The sequence below is a fragment of the Pseudomicrostroma glucosiphilum genome (assembly GCF_003144135.1).
Source record: "Pseudomicrostroma glucosiphilum strain MCA 4718 unplaced genomic scaffold BCV69scaffold_19, whole genome shotgun sequence".
Classification (NCBI taxonomy): domain Eukaryota; kingdom Fungi; phylum Basidiomycota; class Exobasidiomycetes; order Microstromatales; family Microstromataceae; genus Microstroma; species Microstroma glucosiphilum.
Genome location: NW_020289931.1, coordinates 193,595 through 211,356, shown reverse-complemented (window position 1 = coordinate 211,356; position 17,762 = coordinate 193,595). Strand labels below are relative to the sequence as shown.

At 56.1% G+C, this 17,762-nt stretch overlaps 7 protein-coding genes across 7 annotated transcripts; 3 read left to right on the top strand and 4 right to left on the bottom strand.

Moving 5' to 3' along the window:
- Position 1: 1 nt before the first annotated feature.
- Positions 2–3,651, bottom strand: BCV69DRAFT_274624 (PLP-dependent transferase). Its single transcript, XM_025491043.1, has 4 exons — positions 3,238–3,651; positions 1,290–3,158; positions 675–1,210; positions 2–471 (listed from the first exon to the last, which is right to left on the bottom strand). Exons 1-4 carry the CDS (start codon positions 3,507–3,509, stop codon positions 209–211), a joined length of 2,940 nt encoding a protein of 979 aa, XP_025345120.1. The 5' UTR covers positions 3,510–3,651; the 3' UTR covers positions 2–208.
- A 133-nt stretch (positions 3,652–3,784) lies between these two features.
- BCV69DRAFT_285552 (actin-like ATPase domain-containing protein) lies at positions 3,785–5,993 on the bottom strand. The gene has a single exon (XM_025493428.1). The coding sequence runs from the start codon at positions 5,940–5,942 to the stop codon at positions 4,047–4,049; it is 1,896 nt and encodes a 631-aa protein (XP_025345119.1). The 5' UTR covers positions 5,943–5,993; the 3' UTR covers positions 3,785–4,046.
- Positions 5,994–6,303: 310 nt separating this feature from the next.
- BCV69DRAFT_89475 (hypothetical protein) lies at positions 6,304–7,720 on the top strand. Its single transcript, XM_025495620.1, has 3 exons — positions 6,304–6,495; positions 6,670–7,282; positions 7,369–7,720. Exons 1-3 carry the CDS (start codon positions 6,418–6,420, stop codon positions 7,500–7,502), a joined length of 825 nt encoding a protein of 274 aa, XP_025345118.1. The 5' UTR covers positions 6,304–6,417; the 3' UTR covers positions 7,503–7,720.
- Positions 7,116–8,599, bottom strand: BCV69DRAFT_285550 (siroheme synthase middle domains-like protein). The gene is made up of 3 exons (XM_025493427.1): positions 8,441–8,599; positions 7,369–8,346; positions 7,116–7,282 (listed from the first exon to the last, which is right to left on the bottom strand). The coding sequence occupies exons 1-2, from the start codon at positions 8,583–8,585 to the stop codon at positions 7,562–7,564; spliced, it is 930 nt and encodes a 309-aa protein (XP_025345117.1). The 5' UTR covers positions 8,586–8,599; the 3' UTR covers positions 7,116–7,282; positions 7,369–7,561.
- A 149-nt stretch (positions 8,600–8,748) lies between these two features.
- BCV69DRAFT_285549 (hypothetical protein) lies at positions 8,749–11,624 on the top strand. The gene is made up of 6 exons (XM_025493426.1): positions 8,749–9,181; positions 9,265–9,357; positions 9,436–9,583; positions 9,655–10,595; positions 10,675–10,827; positions 10,911–11,624. Exons 1-6 carry the CDS (start codon positions 8,828–8,830, stop codon positions 11,556–11,558), a joined length of 2,337 nt encoding a protein of 778 aa, XP_025345116.1. The 5' UTR covers positions 8,749–8,827; the 3' UTR covers positions 11,559–11,624.
- Positions 11,625–11,696: 72 nt separating this feature from the next.
- Positions 11,697–13,850, bottom strand: BCV69DRAFT_274613 (P-loop containing nucleoside triphosphate hydrolase protein; the record flags this gene model as incomplete). The annotated part of the gene is made up of 1 exon (XM_025491042.1): positions 11,697–13,850. The coding sequence occupies one exon, from the start codon at positions 13,848–13,850 to the stop codon at positions 11,697–11,699; it is 2,154 nt and encodes a 717-aa protein (XP_025345115.1).
- Positions 13,851–14,444: 594 nt separating this feature from the next.
- Positions 14,445–15,632, top strand: BCV69DRAFT_301694 (hypothetical protein; the record flags this gene model as incomplete). The annotated part of the gene is made up of 1 exon (XM_025494585.1): positions 14,445–15,632. One exon carries the CDS (start codon positions 14,445–14,447, stop codon positions 15,630–15,632), a length of 1,188 nt encoding a protein of 395 aa, XP_025345114.1.
- Positions 15,633–17,762: the final 2,130 nt, after the last annotated feature.

Here is a 17,762-nt window from a genome sequence, read left to right as displayed (position 1 = left end):
TGGCAGACATACACTTTTGATAGATTACGAAGTGACTTCGCATCGACAGCGCCAAACGCCCGCACAAGCAATAGCGGCAGTGGGGGCATACAATTCGCACACCCCTTTCTTCATCTCAACCTTCGCCTTCGAACCAATTTTCGGTATCCTCCACCCCTCTTGAATTCTTCACACAAGTCTTCCCCCCTCCCCTCCTATCCCAACCTTTTCACCCCTCTAGACCCAACTCCTTTCGCAGTGTCCCCTCAAGCGCCGCACGCACCTCTACAGGCGTGTTCAGCGAGCACATAAAGTAGACGACGTTGCCCAGGGGTCGGGCATGGATGTTAAAGGGGAGGAGCGCCCTCGAGGCTTCGGTCGCAGCTCCTGCTCCGTTTGTGCTGGTGCCAGGTACGGAAGGGTGACCTTGCTGTTCTGCTGGGAGCAGACGGAGACGCTGTAGTAGGGAAGTGGCTGCTGTGGATGAGTAGCCTGTGATGAAGAGGAAGGAGTACGGAGATATGAGTGGTGGATTTTGAATGTCAGCACCTTTCTTGTAGTGGTCGCTAGAATCTCCTCGTGTGCCTCTCTCTACCATCATGCCCTCTTTAAGCAATATGACAACTTCGACTTTCGCAATCTGTACTACTCTATCCCACCCATGTACATATGTGCGTGTGTCGTTGGGTACTCACCAGCATTCTCTGCATCTCTCAATTGCAGTACAAGGACAGTGCCCATGGCCATGGCGGAAACTACACTCTCACTGCGGCTGAGGGCCAGAACCGTTTCTTGAGACCAGAAGGACCAGATTCCCGGAGAAGAGGAGACAGAGGGAGCTCCAATACCCCGGTCTTGCTGCTGCTGCTGCTGCTGCTTTGTGGCCACTGCCTTGCTGTCCAATCCTGCGCCGGCGGTGGTTTCCAGACCCCAGTCCCTCCTCTCCGCATCCCACTTCCCCTCTCTCTCCATCTTTGACAAGATCTTCATCGTCTCATTCGCCACTTCACACCCAACAGGATGCGCCGTATAGCTATGTCCATGTAGCAAAGCATCTACTTTCCTCTCTGTATCCTTGGTAAAAGTGTCAAAGATGGAACGAGAGGCGAGAGTGACGGACATGGGTACTAGACCACCAGTGAGGATCTTGGCCAGGACGGAAATGTCCGGGGTGCTTCCGAGGAGAGAGGTGGGTGTGCTGTGGCCAAGACGGTACAGGCCTGTGAAGACTCTGTGGGATGTAGTGGAGGCGAAGCGAATGGTCAGGATCGGAGAAGCTTAGAATTGGAGCGCATACCCTCTGTACTCACTCGTCATAGATCACCGGCAAACCTCTCCACTCTCCCGCTTCCCCCTCCTTTGAGTTCTCACTTTGCGGCGCTCGTCCATCGCGCAAAGGTGGGTCACTGAGGGAGAACAGGTCCTCGCTCTCCCTCACCACGTCGACTAGACAGCGCTGAAACACCGGATCGACAAAGATCATTCCTCCCGCACCTAGGATGATAGGTTCGATGACTAGCGCACCGAACCTCTCTCCTTCGAGACGGATACGCTCTTCGAGCCAGGCACGGATCTTCTTTCTATACAGGTCTGTGACCTGGTGTGAGCGCAGGCGGGAGGAAACGTCGTACGCTTCCTGCAGCGAGCTGAACGTGACTCGCGTGACCGTCTCTCCATCCTCGGAGAGAGAGGGCGGGATAGTGAGTACGGTCTGGCCGTCCTCTACTCCGATGCTGGGCGTGTCGAACCAGCACCCTCGACTGCGGTACCAGTCGACCTTCTTCGAGTACACGCTCGGCTCACACGCGTCCATTACGCCGATGGTATCCCCGTGATAAGATCCCTTGAGGCCGATGACCTTCCACTCCCCTCGCTCTCGTCCGCCCATGGAGCCAGGTTTGCGTCCGTGGGAGACACGTGCCTCTGATTCGGCCGTCAGGGAAGGAGGGGCGTAGCGCTGCCGCGTTGAAGCAATGGCCATCTTCAGAGCCACCTCCATACCTGTCGCTCCGTTGTCCGAGAAGAAGACACGATCTGCCCACCCTTTTCCCGGAGCTGGGTTGTCGTAAAACTCTACGTCGGTACTGCTGCTGCTGCTACTGCTGCTGCCTGCCTTGGCGTAGACCGAACGATCGCGCCTGCCTAAGAGGCCTTCGGCGAGCCTTAGAGCAGGGGCATTCGCGGCCATGGGGAACAGGACGTGACCGTACCTTCCTGCAGCTCTTGCTGCTGCCTGCGCCAGCGCGGGATGGGAGTGACCCAGACATTGCGTCCACCATGAGGCTGAGCCGTCCAGCAGCGGGTGTAGCTTCGAAGAACTGGCTTCTACCGACGCCGACGTATTGCTGAGAGCGCCCGACTGCTTGAAGGAGGAGAAGAAGTCTCCGTGGGCAGAGTCGATGACGGTCACGTCCGAATCGGCCTTGGCCAGTCCGTGCTGGGTAAAAGGCCACCAGCAGCTCTCTCTTGTCCTTCCTGCAAGAGTCTCAAGCTCTGCTATCCGGAGATGGTGGCCTTCCCTGAGTTGACGAACTACATCTACCACACCTCCGACTTGCTCTTCGTCTCCTTCTAACCGCCGCCTGCCATAGACGAGGCCCCTGTAGAAATTTTGCATCTGCTTGAGCTCCTCCTGCTGTGATGCAGCCCTCGAGGGAGGTCCGCCCCACCCTTCTGAGCCCTCCATTCCAGCCAGCGGCCAGACAGGTAGACCTACCTCCTCACCCCACTTGGCAAGATAATCTGCATTTCCCCACTTGTCCTCTTTCCCCTCGGTAAAGAGCAGCAAAGCGTCCACTTGATGGCCAGCCATCATCAGACTCTCGTACGCCGATCGAGTAGTGGAGATCCCACCGAGATTAGAGTCTCCGATGAGGATCGTGGGTAAGCGGAGAGGACGAAGCAGCGTCACCTGCGAGGTTCCTGTAGGCGAAGGCGAGTGTGGTCCACCTGCCGTTTCGATGTAGGCTACACTTGGCTCAGAGGGGGAAAGAGTGGCTTTGCCATCGATCCAGTCGCCGATGGAACGAGCAAGTTGGCTATCTGTTGGGATGCGGCTGAGGTCGGAGAGCGGTGATACGGAGGGTGAGGAGAGGCGTGCGGCTAGATGAGGGGAGACTGCATTGGGGAAGCGGAGCAGCGTCTGCTCGGATGAGGGAGAGGCATATTGAGAGATGTGACTGTGCAGAAGAAGTGTAGTCACGGTAGCAGCGGTAAGTTCCAGAACTTAGAATGCCTGTCTCTGCCCGGCGTACTCACCTGTCGTCGCTATCCTCCATCGGCCCTGTCGAGACGGGCTTGAGGTAGTGCACCCTCTCCCCCCTTCTCCCTCCTCCCTGATCCTGCATCGCCGCCCTCACGTTCCTCTCATGCTCTTCCAACGAGCTCTTTGCATCTCTGAGGCTGGCAGAAGAGGGGACAGGGAGGGAAGCGCTGGCCAGACAGAGGGCAGTGGTGAAGATGGTCTTGCCCACGTCTGTATTGGCCCCAAAGACTTGGTGCAGACGGAGGTTCTGGTATAGGTGGGACATGTTTGCAGGGCAGGAAGGAGTGAGCGATGAAGCTCAGGGTCTTCTGAACACCACTACAGAGCACAAGGCGAGGAAGAGAGAAGGAGGGGGGAGGGCCGGCTGTGCGATGCTGATGGTATGGTATGGTACAAATGGTATGGCGAAGAAGCGGAAGGACAGGAAGAAGTGACCCTTTGGGCCAAATGCACGGACGCGACATCGCCAAAGGCCGAAAGCTCCGACGACCCCACGGAATCCCAACAATTGCCCGGGAGGCTCACTCAGAGTGGCAGCATGGCGTAGCATAGTACGGCATAACGGCATGGTATAATAGTCGATATCAACCTTCGACGCTACAGCATCTTGCACAGGTATGCCGCAGCTTGACTTCCCCACCCAAGGAATCTCTCCCTAGCAAGCGTCGTCCCCTGTCCAGGCTTCTCCCACTCCTCCTTCCCAATCAGCTTCGCACTCAGGAAACCCTTGGGCAAGTGCAGCCCTCCGCTCACAGCAGCCAGACCAGGAGTCGCCGGTACTCGAACGCGCACGGCAAAGTCTTCAGCAGCGAGGCAGCGCAAGTCGACTTCGAGCCGGCGACGCAGATTGGTCATGTTGGCTAGACCGCCCACGAGGATGATGTTGGCGTACATCAGCCCGCGCAATGCATCGTCTGCGCTGCTGGCCGAGATGGAGGAGAGGATCAATTGTGGCAGGGGGAGGGCGTCGAGGCCTACGCAAGACGCAGAGAAGGCAGGCAGAGAACGTATCGATGTCAGATGGAAGTCCCAGACAAGCGGATTCCACCATTTCACATGACTCACCAATCTGCTGAGGATTGAACAGCAGCTCCGGGATCTGCCATCGCTCATTGGACAGCAGCAGCACCTGTTCCTCCTCTGCCTCATTCGCACCTCCAGCTTTGTGCTTCGCTGGTTGGCTGGACTTCTGCTGCTGTTGATGCGCTTGGAAAGAACCCTTGATGGGCGACTCCCCACCGGACTCTGATCCAGACTCGCGGTAGTCCTCCCCTGCATCCTCGTCGTCATCGTCGTCGTCGTCGTCAGCATCGTCGTCAGCTCTCTTCTCGGCATGACCTCGATCTTGACCTGCTGGTCCTGCAAGGGCTTGCGCTAAAGCTGGGTCGGCAATGAAGGCGTCTGCCTCTTTCTCCTCTTGGAGCGCGTCCTCCTCCTCGTCAAGTTTGGAAGTTGAAGCTACATTCAACCTTGCATCGAGCTTGACCGTTTTGTTGTTGGTGGCCTCCCGCTTCCCAGGTCCCTTTCGTATCCTCCCATAGCGCGAGTCGGCATGCTTTGAGACCTTGTCATCGGTATAGTCTGGCAATACAAACTCCTGCTCAATGGGGTTCAGGCCCCTCTTGCTCTTGACCAATTTGAGCAGCTTCTTCCTGTTCCAGCTACTAGGCCCAATCCTCTCCTCTTCCCAATCACTAGCAGCAACGAAGAAGGCCTTTTCCTTGAGGTGTGAGATGATCCAAGACTCTTCCATCATGTCCCATTGCTGGAAAGAGATCATCTCCTTGAGCAGATTTGTCATGAGCTTGCCGCCAATGTCCAGACGCCGCACTCCCGTCCAGGCTACCTCTCCTTGGACAATAGGTACAACGTGGGTATAGCTGTGGCCCAGATCGACGACTACACATGCCTCCGGTCTACGATGAGAGCTCAGACGTGGTCCAGAAGCGGCCGACTTGGCTTTACTCTTGGTCTCTGTGTACGACTGCGTAGACCCCGTCTGTCTCTTTTGACGTCTTCCGGTAGCGGTGGGTGGACTTTGGGCAGGCGGAGAAGCAGCAGTAGTCTTCGCCGGTGAGCTGAACTCTGTGCCTGCCGAGGAGGCCTCCGCGACAGGTGTTTCTCCCGACTCGCCAGGTGTGTCTGAGGACGTGGCAGGGTCACTCGTTGCAGCGCTCAACTTGGCCGTAGTCGCCTGCAGCGGCGCAAAGCTGGCTAGTTGCGCCCCAGTGGTCCTCCAGAGGCCTCGGACGCCATACTCTTCGAACCACATTGTCTCTAGCCCATTCTCAAGCTCCGGTAGATTGAAATAGGCCTCTGTGATGATGAGATTCCACCCTTCGAGGAGCTTACCGCTGGAGGAAGTCGCGAGGTCCTTGGTCGGGAGCTTGCTGAGGGCTTTGCCGATCTCGGCGTCCCAGAGGGTCTTCTGTGCTACCCAGTCTGTGAGAAAACCTCGCTCGATGGATAGTCTGAGTGTGAGACCGGAAAAGTCTGTACACCTTCCTTCTATGTCGGACCCCACGAAGATTGTCTTTGAGGGCGGACGAGTGCGGGCAATGGCATTAGGGGAGATGTGAATCGGGGGAAGGGAGTGGGTGGGTGGGGTAGGCTGTAAAGTGAGGCGAAAGGAGGAGGCTCCACAGTCGAGGATGGCGAGTGGGTACAGCGAAGAAGGAGTGGCAGCAGCCGATGGCATCCTCGGCGTTGGAGCACAGTGAGAATCACTGTTATCGAATGTATAGCGAGGGGAGGGGGGAAAGAGTGGTGAAGCTTCGCGCCTCTGCCGCCTTTTGACTCAAATCTGTGGCATTGCACTTGAAGCTCCTCTTTCCGCTTTGCGTGGGTCCGTGACACATCTTCCCATCAGGGCTACCATTCACGGCTTACACAAGACGAAAGGCAAATGCTTCACACAAGGGACAGTGGAAAAGACTCAAGGTGACCAAGTGCAGCTCAGTCAAAGACACTTCACTAATTTGAACGGATCTCACAAGTAGTCTGCCAGCGTAACAGCAGGAGGGTCACAGTATCCTATCGAGCCTCCACCTTACTTCCGCAAGATCAGCACGGCTTCCGCAACTGGCCTACGGGGCATCCTCGCTGGGGTCCTCGGCGCAATTCGCTCCTCCTTTGCTACATCTACCGCTGCACAGACCTCCACGAGGTCAGTCATGGCCCACGCTCCTCTCCGGGTGGGTGTAGTCCAATTCACGCCTTACCATGGCAGGCCAGAAGAGTCGAGGAAGAAGGTCGAGGCACTCTGCTCCACCATTGCGCCTGGCAGCTTGGACCTCCTCGTCGCGCCCGAGATGGCCCTCACTGGGTACGTCTTCAGGGATCTGAAGCAAATAGAGCCGTTGTGCGAGGAGATTGGCTTGGTGGCACCTGCCAGAGGAGCAAATACGACTATCAGCTTGGCGCAGAGTCTCTCCAAGAGGCTACAGTGCTACACCCTCATGGGTTTCCCAGAAGTCGTGAAATCATCGCCAAAGTCCTCAACAGGAGCAGAGGTCCCGGTGGTCAGTCCTCCCTTCGATGCTCGGCCTATCCCCTCCCCTTCTCCCGCTCCTCCCTCCTACCCAGCCTACTACAATTCCGCCCTCCTCACCTCCCCTACGGGTCAAGTCCTACACAGCTTCCGCAAGCACTTTCTCTTCCAAGCCGACGAGAGCTGGTCTCTCGAGGGTCCAGGATTTCAACACATCGACCTTCCGCCTCCTCTGGGACGCCTTGCCGTGGCAATCTGCATGGATCTCAACCCGTATAGGTTCGAGACGCCTTGGGAGAAGATGGAGCTGACGCGCTGGTGTGAGGAGCAAGAGGTGCAGACACTGGTCATGCCTATGGCTTGGTTGAGGGGAGAGGTCGAGGGAAGTGAAGGAAAGATTGGACAGGGAGGAGAAGGGGAGGTGAACTTGAACGTGGTCAATTACTGGGCGGGTAGGTGCGAGCCTTTTTGGGAGAAGAGGTCAGAGGGGGGCCGACCCGCTAGACAAACTCTGTTCGTCACAAGCAACAGGACGGGGACTGAAGGAGGTGAGCGGTGTAGCGAAAAGACATGTCAGAGTGGACTTTGCCTGCTGACTGAATCTGCCCTGCTGCCCTGTCCTTGTTTCTTGTAGACTCGACTTTTGCAGGCACATCGTCAGTATTGCTCTTCGAGCACGGTAAGCGACCTGAGCTACTAGCGTGCATGGGCGAGACACAAGAAGGCTTGTTGCACTGCGATACCAACAGAGACAAAGACAAGGTATAAAGCATTGACTAGCAGTAGTAATTCACGCAATGTAATAGTACAAGAGTTTTCTTCACGCTTCATGCCCTTCGTGTCCTAAAGGCAATGGTACCGACGGCTACCCCTGCTCCCGATGCGAAACCCATCAGACCAGCCGCCCAGGGCGAGATGTATCCGACCACTGGACAGACAGCAAAGAGTCTCTTTGCGATGCTGTGCAGGTTCGGTGCATACGCCTTCCTCACCCCTCTCACTTCGACGTAGCTAGGCGATTTCCTCTCGCTCCACCCTGCGAGGATCTTATCCATGTCCTCTTCTGTCATCTCTGCCAGCTGGTCCCAATTCCACTTTTCACACACATCGATCATCCACTTCATCCTCCTCGGACTACTAGACTGTTCCGGTACGCGCTCTCTGAGCTTCGCCCTGAGCACACCGACATTGGTGATAGCATCGCCTAGGTTCTCAGGAATGGCCTTTTCCATAACCACCCTGACCTGATTGGCAATCTTCGGTCCCTTTCCACCAGTGGAGACCATAATCTGCAATGGTCCTCTACGAATCAGGGAGCCGAAGTAGAAGTCGCACTCTGGAGGTACATCAGCGACATTCACTGGAATCCTCAACTTGCGAGCCATCTGACAGATGGAGCGAGAGAGATCCGAATCGTCGATGGCTGTTAGTACCATGTCGTAGAGCTTTCCAGAAGGGTCGTAGAGGTCTGATTCTCCTTCGAAGGAGCGGTCGTGGTATACTTCGACGCACTCCTCGGTAAAGAGACGATACTTCATCTCAGCGGAGAGGCCGGAACGAGGAGAGATGATGGTGAGGTGGGCATCGGCATCTTTGACGTTCACCAGACGACCTTTCAGGAATACAAGGGAAGGTATCGGGTAGTCAGCATGAGGTCAAAAAGCGGCCTCGAGTGAGCTACGCTTTCGTCCACCGCTGTTACTCACCCGCTGCTACCATTCCTCCACCTACAAGCAGAACCTTCTTGCCCTTGAGCTGCCATGCCAGTATCAGTCCACCACCCGGTGCAATCTTGGGGTATTCGTTCGCCTTGGTCTTGGCTACATCGGTTGAAGTGGACGCAGAAGCCATCGTATAGGACACAGCTCGAGGGTGAAAGGGGAGGAGGAGACTAGAGAGGAGGCGGTGATTGATAAGAGATATCTGAATATTCGAAACAGGGCGTGTGCGCCTTCCGACGGAAGTGTTGGTTCCGCTCCGCTGCTTCCGCCGGCGGAGACTTCCCACCTTTACCCATACCCTAACTACTCAAGTTCCTGGAACTGCATTTGAGCCCAAGCTACTACTCCTAGCTTTGGAGGTGAGGTTAGAGTATGGCGCCAGCTCGGGCTCTATCTTCGTCTGCTCGAGCGCCCTCCAGCTCCAGCAAAGGCAAGACCAAGGTGAGCGCTACCGCCTCCTCTTCTAAGCGGTCAGCCTCCTCTTCCACCTCCTCTTCCGCGGCCGCCAGAGGAGGTGCATTGCAATTTAGCGCCTCGCCTCCTAGCAGGTCTGGCGTCCAGTCTAAGCTCTCCTTCACACCTGCCCCTCCGGAGCCCGCAAAGAAGAAAGTCCGGATAGAAGAGCCAAAGGTGGACTGGAAGGGCAAGGGGCGAGAAGTGGTTCACAGTGGAGGAGGGGTAGAGAATAATGACCTCTGGAGCGTGGCCTATGCGCCATCGTCAAGGGTAAGCCTAAACCATTGAGTCATCGCTGGTGGTTCTGAAGCTCATTCTGACTCTGGATGTTGGGTCCTTCGTTGCCTCTCTAGTCTGATCTTGCTGTACACCCAAGGAAAGTCAAAGATGTCGAGGCATGGCTTCGTGATGCATTCGATGGTTCTGTCTCTCTCAAGAAGCTGCGGGTAAGCAAGGGTAGACGTAACACGACTGACCTCCCAGCAGCAATTTACTGATACATGATTGATACTGTACCTCACCAGCGCCTCCTGGTCCTTACCGGGCCCGCTGGAGCTGCCAAGACGGAGACCATTCGGCAGCTCTCCTCTGCATCTGAGCTCGACTTTGAAGTGGTGGAATGGAAGAACGACACCATGGCCAGATCGGGCGAGATGCTGGCCGAAGACCAAGGTGAGGACGCCACAGGGCTTCCGCTGAGACTCGTTCTACCCAGCTGACGCTGATCACGATTGCGCCCACAGAGTTCGCAAGCGTAACAAATCGCTTTCGGGATTTCTTCTCGAGATCTACAAAGTTCCGGACACTATCTATGAGAGGAGAAAATCAGGCATATCAACCTCAAGCATCAAGTAGTAGTACAAGTCTCAGCTTTTCGGGCACTTCTGCATCGCCATCGAAGCGCTCGCGCCGACTTATCCTTCTCGAAGACCTACCCAATCTGTCGCACCCTGCAACCCTCCAGTTCTTCCAGGAGATGATCGCGACGCAGCTGTCTGCACCTCTAGACGCTCGGGGAGATCAGATTCCCATCTGCGTCATCCTTTCCGACGTCAGTGGAACCTCGGGAGGTCTGCTGGAGGACGGATCGACAGGCGATGATGGGATGCGCAGAGAGACAGATTGGATGCGCCCGCGCCGTCTTCTCGGCGAAGAGCTCAACGGCAATGATTCATGGCTGGAGATCAAGTTTAATCCGGTCGCCTCAACGCTGCTGAAAAAGGCGTTGAAAACGACGCTTGACAGGGCGACTGGAGCAGGCAACAAGAAGGAGGGAAAAGGAAAGACAGGACGCAATACATTCCCGCCCGACCTGATAGGCATAATCGCCGAGGTGTCGAACGGTGACATACGCTCTGCAGTCGATACATTGCAGCAAGTGTACGCCAATTTCCAGAGTGACCCCAAGAGGTTCGATGTTCTAAGCAAGACCAAGAGCAAAAGAGGGGAAGAAGATGCTAGGAATGCCGCTCGCGAGCTCCTCAGCTCCCTTGGCGTGGCTGGCAGAGACTCGTCTCTGGACCTCTTCCACGCATTGGGCAAGATACTCTGGAACAAGAGGGCCGGAGATCCGAACGACGATGAAGATACACCGGAGAGCGATAATGCCAATACGACCGCGATAGACGCACTGCCAGAGCATCTGAATTACCTCGAGAGGAGAAGGAGCAAAGTTGATGTAATGGTGAGCTACAGATGTTGCTCAAGCGGAAACTTTGCTTACCATCAGCCACTGACGATCTCTATCGTGCGTGTACTCGCAGGCGCTGGCAGGGTCAAGTGTCGACACGTCGATGCTGCAGCTCTTCTCTCATCACAACTACCCGGCTTTTTGCAGCGAGGTCGAGCAGTGTGAGGGTGTCATGGAGGGCTTCAGCTTCACAGATGCTGACATGAAAGTCAGAGGTGGTGACGGGGTGAGTTTTACAATTCTGAAAGACGCGGCCAGTGCACACAAGCGAGCTAATCATTGCTTCCGATGCTCCTTCGACCTCCATAGTACTCTACCCTCCCTCTCTCAGACCACTACTCCTTCCTGATCAGCACACATTCCACCCTCCTGCATCTGCCCTCTCCAGTAGAACGTCGAGGTCAACGACCCACCAAGCCCGCCCTTTTCGAGATCAACGCCCGCTCCAGGATGCATCGCGCGACGGTAGAAGAGATGAAGCGCGCGATGAAGTGGGAACTCAAGACCAATCGAGAGGTAGTGGAGGAACTGCTGCCCATGGTGAGCAAGATGGGTTCCGCCCTTGGAAAGAAGGGAACGATACGAGGGGTGGGGGTCGGATCCGGATCTGTAGGCGCCGGCGTGGCAGGCAAGGTGAGCGCAGATCTCGCCTCGCTCGGCGCTTTTGACTTTAGCGTCTTTCAAGACGGGGGCTCTATGCGAGGGACGGTAGGAGGGAGCACTTCGTGGAGCCGAAGACGCGACGACGAGGAGGACCTTGGCGCGCTCGATCTCGATGCTGAGATGGACCAGTCGGTCGAGGGAGTCTCTGTGTCGCAGATGACCGAGGTCGAGAGAGGAGAGGGCGACTCGGCAGATGCAGGTGCGGTGGCTGGGGGACTGAGAGGAGAGCTGGCGGAGGATGGAGGTGGAGAGGAAGAAGACGAGGAAGAGGAGGAGGAGATTGAGGACTTCTGAATGGAGTTTCCAAGTCCGTGTTCAGGTTCATCGATGCAATTTGAATATGATACATCACTCGCAATGAACATATTAGAGCGGGTATCATTCGGCTTTGGCTAGTCCTCGAGCCGCAAGAAGTCTGCACTGTCACTATCGCTACTCGTATCTCTCCCCTTCTCCTTCACTTTCCACTGCCTCCCCGTCCTTCTCCCCATTACCCACCCTCTCATCCTCCCTCTCCATCTCCTGTCCAAAATCAAAGATTTCCCTCACCTCATCCCCGCCTCCAGCCCCTCCAGCAGCTACCCCACTCCAAACCCTCCTCTCAAGATCCCTCCTCCCACTCCATTCCTTGCCCCCATTGCGCATCTTCTCCCACTCGTCCAACAGGGAAAAGTCGACGATGCGGGAGTTCAGAGAGAAGATGCGCTGGCAGGCGCCTGGGCCGATACCTGCCGAGGTGGGGAGGAGGGAGCTACTGGAGGGGTTGGGTTTGGAGGGAGAGATGGATGGAGATCGAAAGCGCCCCCGAGCGGTGGGCGCAGCGGTCTGAGCGGGGGCAGATGTAGCTCCTGGTGCTGGACTCGAGGTTGATGTCTCGCTCTGTCCCTGCCCTTGCGGCAGGAGCTGGAACGCCGCCGCATAAGCCGGCTCAACAGCGCCGGGACCTGCCTGGGGCGGCGGAGAGAGGAACCTCCTCTCCTCTCCCATCTCCTCAGGGAAGAACCTCTGGTAGACAGGATGCGCAAAACGCGGCTCATACCTGTACTCCCTCCCGCAGCCGAGCTGCTTCATGAGCTTTGTTGGGGCATTGCGGATGTGGAAGGGCACCTCGTATTGCTTCTCGCTGTTTACGCACGCCAGAGCCTTTTTCCAGCCCCGATAAGCACGAGTGCTCTTGGGCGCTTCGGCCAAGGCTACTACGCATTGCGCGAGATTCTCACCGCATTCGGGCAGACCAACTAGCTGACAGGCTTGATAGGTCGCAACGGCTAGCTGAAGGGCAGAAAGGGTATTGACGTCTTCGGACGCCGCGACGATGAGGCGACGAGCGATGAAGAGGGGGTCATCGCCCGCTGCTACCATCCTGGCTAGCCAGTAGAGGGAAGCATCAGGGTCAGAACCTCTGATCGACTTGTGCAGCGCAGAGATGGTATCGTAATGCTGGTCGCCTGTTCGATCATAGTGGAAAGCCTGTCTTGATAGCGTCGACTTGAGGTTGGTGAGATTGACATCGGCAGTTGCGCCGGCGTCGTAGAGCGATAGCGCGATCTCGAGGGATTGCAGCGCTGATCGAGCGTCTCCGTCACATGCTTTTGCGATGTAGGACAAGATCGAGTCGGGGAGGAGGTTCGGAGGGTGGGATAAGTCTGCTTCTATGGCCACTTCCTCAGGCTCAGACTCAGACTTGATCCTCGTTGCCGCTACTCCATTTGTCTCCTCTTTGATCAGGCCATCCTCCTTGGCCACTCTATCCCTAGCTGCTTTGAGCAGCTTCAGTACCTGCTCAGCAGTCAGCTTCTTGAGCACGAATACTCTCATTCTTGAGAGCAGTGCACCCTGTAGCCTAAAGCTGGGGTTCTCTGTCGTAGCAGCGACCAGTACGACCTGGCCCTTCTCTACGGGTCCCAGAAAGACGTCCTGCTGAGCTCTCGAGTAGCGCTGAATCTCGTCCATGAATATAATAGTGCGCTGGCCTGTGAGCTGCAGATGGGACAGTGAAGTGCTGAAAGTCTTCTTGAGGTCCACTGTCGAGGTCGTCGTGGCGGAGAGCTCGATGAAGCGATATAGCGGCATGTTTGACTGACCAGCAGCAGCAGCGCCTTTGGTGTCTCTGGAACCCCACCGTTCATTGACTTCCTTGGTCAGGAGTCTGGCAAGCGTCGTCTTACCTACGCCAGGAGGTCCCCAAAGGATACAAGAGGGGATCCGACCTTGCTTGAGGAGAGCTGCGAGAGGCCCGTGGACAATATCCTCTTGCCCTACATATTCGTCTAGGGAACGAGCCCGCAGCCTCTCGGCGAGTGGGGCGGCGGAAGAGACGTGATCTCTCGCTGAGAGTTGCTGAGATGTCCCTGCAGATCTGGCTTTTGACTCGCGAGTCGGCGACGCTGGAGGGCATGTAGCTGATGTGATCTGAGCAGTGGACGTCGAGGGTCTCTGTGCCTCTGTGAGTAGCCTGACCCTTTTGCCATCCTCGTATTGTGGCGATCCTTGACCTCTGGCAGCTGTACCATTTGCGGTTACTGCCGCTGTAGCTCCTGGTGACGCTACTTCCCCAGTAGTCGCCTTTCTCTTTCTCCCTCCCATCATCATCGATCCGAACACTCCTGAGCCATCAGACGCGCCTGACGAGGGCAGCTGAGTGGAGGCGGACGATTGACCTTCTTGCAGACATCGGTCCAGGTGGGCATTCAGGCGGGTATAGGGGAGGCTGGCCGAGCATGAGGGACACTGCACCAGGTCCCTCTGAGACGACAGCATGGCCGTAGGGCGCCCTTTGTGTGAAGTGAGTATCGTGCGTTGGGAGCATTGCCTCCATTCCGGGCCGGCTGCTTCTTGCCCTCTTTCCGCCGCATCCTCCGTTCCGCTCGTGGTTGATCGTGTTGAAGCATCCGTTCCGACCCTTACTTCCGTTCCGTTTGTGCCCTCTGCTTCTCCTATTCGTCGCTTGCTGCTGCTTTTCATCCTGTTCACTTCACTACTACTTCTTCACCTAAAACCTTGCTTTTCGCACCCTAAAATCACTCTCTAACGCCTCCAACGTGACCCCGCTGTGACTTTCGGCTCCGACTTCAACAGATTAAGAGTCAAGAGCGCTACCAAGGCAACGGCCAGACTTGTATGACACCAGATCCCACTCCTCGAGAAAGACGACTAGAAAACCGTTCCATAAAGCAGATCATGGCAACGCCTATCGAGGAGATCTTTCATATCCATGAGCTGTTCACATTGCTCAAAGCCAAGCTGCCTGAAGACACCACAGACGCCATCGTCATGGAACTGGCTAAGCAACAGCTATCAGACAACAAAGATGCACGCACAGCTGCAGCCATAGCAGCTGTGGCAGCAGCTACCCCTCCCCCTCCTCCGCCATCGCCTCCTAAGGAGGACTGCCTAATACCACCAACCGTAAGGGACGGCTTCAAGGAGGTAGCCAAGTTACATCGCGAGAACTGGCACTCTTGGAAAAGCGACATCATCTCGCAATGCGACGCCCTCCCAGAAGCCCAAACCCTACTATTTGACGAAGAAGAGCCCAGCGAATGGACGCCACACCTCGAGAAGCTCAACCTACTACTGTCAGGCATGATCCAAAGGACAATAGACAAGGAAACAACCAAGAGCATTCGCTCAATCGTAGCATCGCACAAAGGGAAGGGAGCAAGATCACTAGTCAAGCACCTCGAGAAGGAGATCTGCACTGCTGATAATCTTCGCAGAGGCCTCGTACGACAAAAGCTGATGGGAGTCAGAGTCTACGATAACAACGTCGGCCCAGCCATCACCAAACTCGAAGAGATCCAACAAGAGTCTGAAGACTACGGCTCGAGAATGGCAGACGGCGAAATGATCAACAAATTGCAGCAGATCACTTACTACAACGCCGAACTCAAGAGCGTTTGGCATCAGCTCAGCATGATGGGGCTAGACTCCAACTGGGAAGACGTCAAGATCCAATTCCGCAAGAAAGAGGCCCTAGACAAAGCCCATAATAAGCCTAACCCGCAGCCAAGACCAGCTGCACTGACTGCTGCAACTTTGGCTGCCAACAACGCTGCCAACGGCAGACCTCCCGTCCCTCAATCGACCGCTCCTAGTACCATCACTTCTGCAACCACTCGAGCAAGGCCACCCACCACCATCCTGAACCCTAACAGCCCAAGCTACCTAGCAGGCAGACCCGGCGCCGACGGCAGCCCAGCAAGATGTTACGGATGCAACGACATTGGGCACATCAAGATCAACTGCCCCAATCGCAACCCAACAGCAATGGCAGCCCAGAGCGAAGCAGCATCCATCTCCCCTTCACAGAGCGCATCCCAGGTCATTGAGAGAACCTCGCTCGCCACTGCCCCCGCCATCGAATAGGGATCAGGACGAGCGGCTTTGGCCAAGGCTCGCTTACTGTCCAAACCCATACCCTGGCTTATAGACTCCGGCGCAACCTCCCACATGACCAACAACCCTCACATTCTTTTCGATACCAGGCACGCCAATATACCCATCCTTTGTGCAAATTCCCAATATACCACAGCATCAGCAGTTGGCTCCACAATCCTTTATACCACAAGCGGCAGATATACCCTCAAAGATGTCCTCTACGCCCCTAGTCTAAGCGAAAACCTCATCAGCTGGGGCAAGCTACGGAGATCTGGTATCACCGGCAAATGGGACACTTCCTCAGTCACGTTCTTCTTACCAGATTCCCCCCCTTTAGTCATTTTTCCATCATCAGACGACCGCATCACCCTCCTAAGCCCCCCTCACGCAACCAACGCAAACGCCACCCCAACAGACGCAATCGCCAGCAACGCAACGCATGCAGAAGGCTCTCTAGTCAACCACGAACGACTGGGACACCCTGGCAGAGATCAACTCAGGGCAATCATCCGCAGGTTCCCAGAGGAAGCGAACCCAACAGACAAGGGAGCAGATGACTGCCAACCCTGCGCCGCAAGCAAAGCGACTAAGGCAAGATTACCCAAGCGAAAGGAGGCAGCAGAAGGAGCAACTGCACCACTGCAACGCCTACACATCGACATTCTGTCCAAATTCGCAGGCAACGCTTCGCACAGATTTGCCCTAGTCATCGTCGACGACTTCTCCTCATACGTACACGCAGTCCCACTCAAGCAAAAGGACCACGCCCTGGACGGCCTCTTCGCATTCATCACCTTGGCAGAAAAGCAGACCGGCCTCAAAACCAAGATCATCCGCTCAGACAATGAAGCAGTGTTTCGCAGCAATCGCGCCATTCAATGGCAGCAAGAACAAGGGATTGTGTGGGAGCTCACCAACCCACATGACTCACGCCTAAACGGGAAGGTTGAGCGCTTCAACAGGACACTAGCAGAACGCGCCAGAGCCAACATCGGCGAACGCAACGTCCCACACACCCTGTGGCCAGAGGCGATCGAGTACGCTGCGTTACAGCTCAACCTGACCCCAAGGCACAAGCAGCAAGACCTAATGCCCTACGAGAGATTCTGGCAGGACACCGCGACGGCGACCAGACTCCGCAAGTTCCTACACCCCTTTGGTTGCCTAGTGTGGGCATACATACCAGAAAGCAAGAGACCGGCAGGAAAGTCAGGACCAAGGGCCCTACCAGCAATATTCCTAGGTCTTGACGCCGCACGCAGAGGGTGGAAACTCTTCTCTCCTCACTGCTCTCCCAAGACGTTCTGGAGCAATAGCGCTAAGTTTCATGACACCCTGCGCTGGAGCGACAGACAACGCATGGCAGACTGGAGCGAGATCACAGACAACCCGCATCTCTTCACCACCGCCGGAGAGGAGGCTGCAGACATGCGCTACGATTACATCGACGTCATCACCGCAGAAGACTCAGAAGCACTATCCTACTACGAGCCGGAGATATGCCGGGGAGAACAGGAAGCAGAGGTGTACATTGGAGACGACGGCAGCCTGCGGAAGCTAGAGCGCAGCATGATGGTGAGTTGCGGCACTGAAGAAACTGAATCTTGGATCCCATTCAAGCAGGAGCAGAGCATGGTAGCCGTCACGCAAGCAAACCTGACGCCTACAGTCAAGGAAGCCTTAGCAGGACCAGAGGCCAGACACTGGCTGAACGCGATCAAAGCTGAGATGGATGGCCTCCAAGCAATGGGTACCTGGCAGGAAGTCGACGCGCCACCGTCTGCCAAGCTCATCGACTCCAGACTCGTCCTCCGCATCAAGTTGGACGCAGACGGAGTCCCTCTCAAATACAAGGCAAGACTAGTAGCAAGGGGGTTTACGCAACGTCAGGGCATAGACTTCCAAGAGACCTTTGCACCCGTAGCACCGTTCACTGCCATTCGCACCACTCTGGCTCTAGCAGCAAAGCACAGATGGCACATCCACTGCACCGATTTCAGCCAAGCTTATTGTGCTGAGCGTAGTCGTATGAATTAGTAAGTAACCAAGAGAAGGAGATGGATACAGGCGGGGGAAGAGGACGCGCCAGCCAGCCTCGGAGCCGAGGTGGTCAGCACA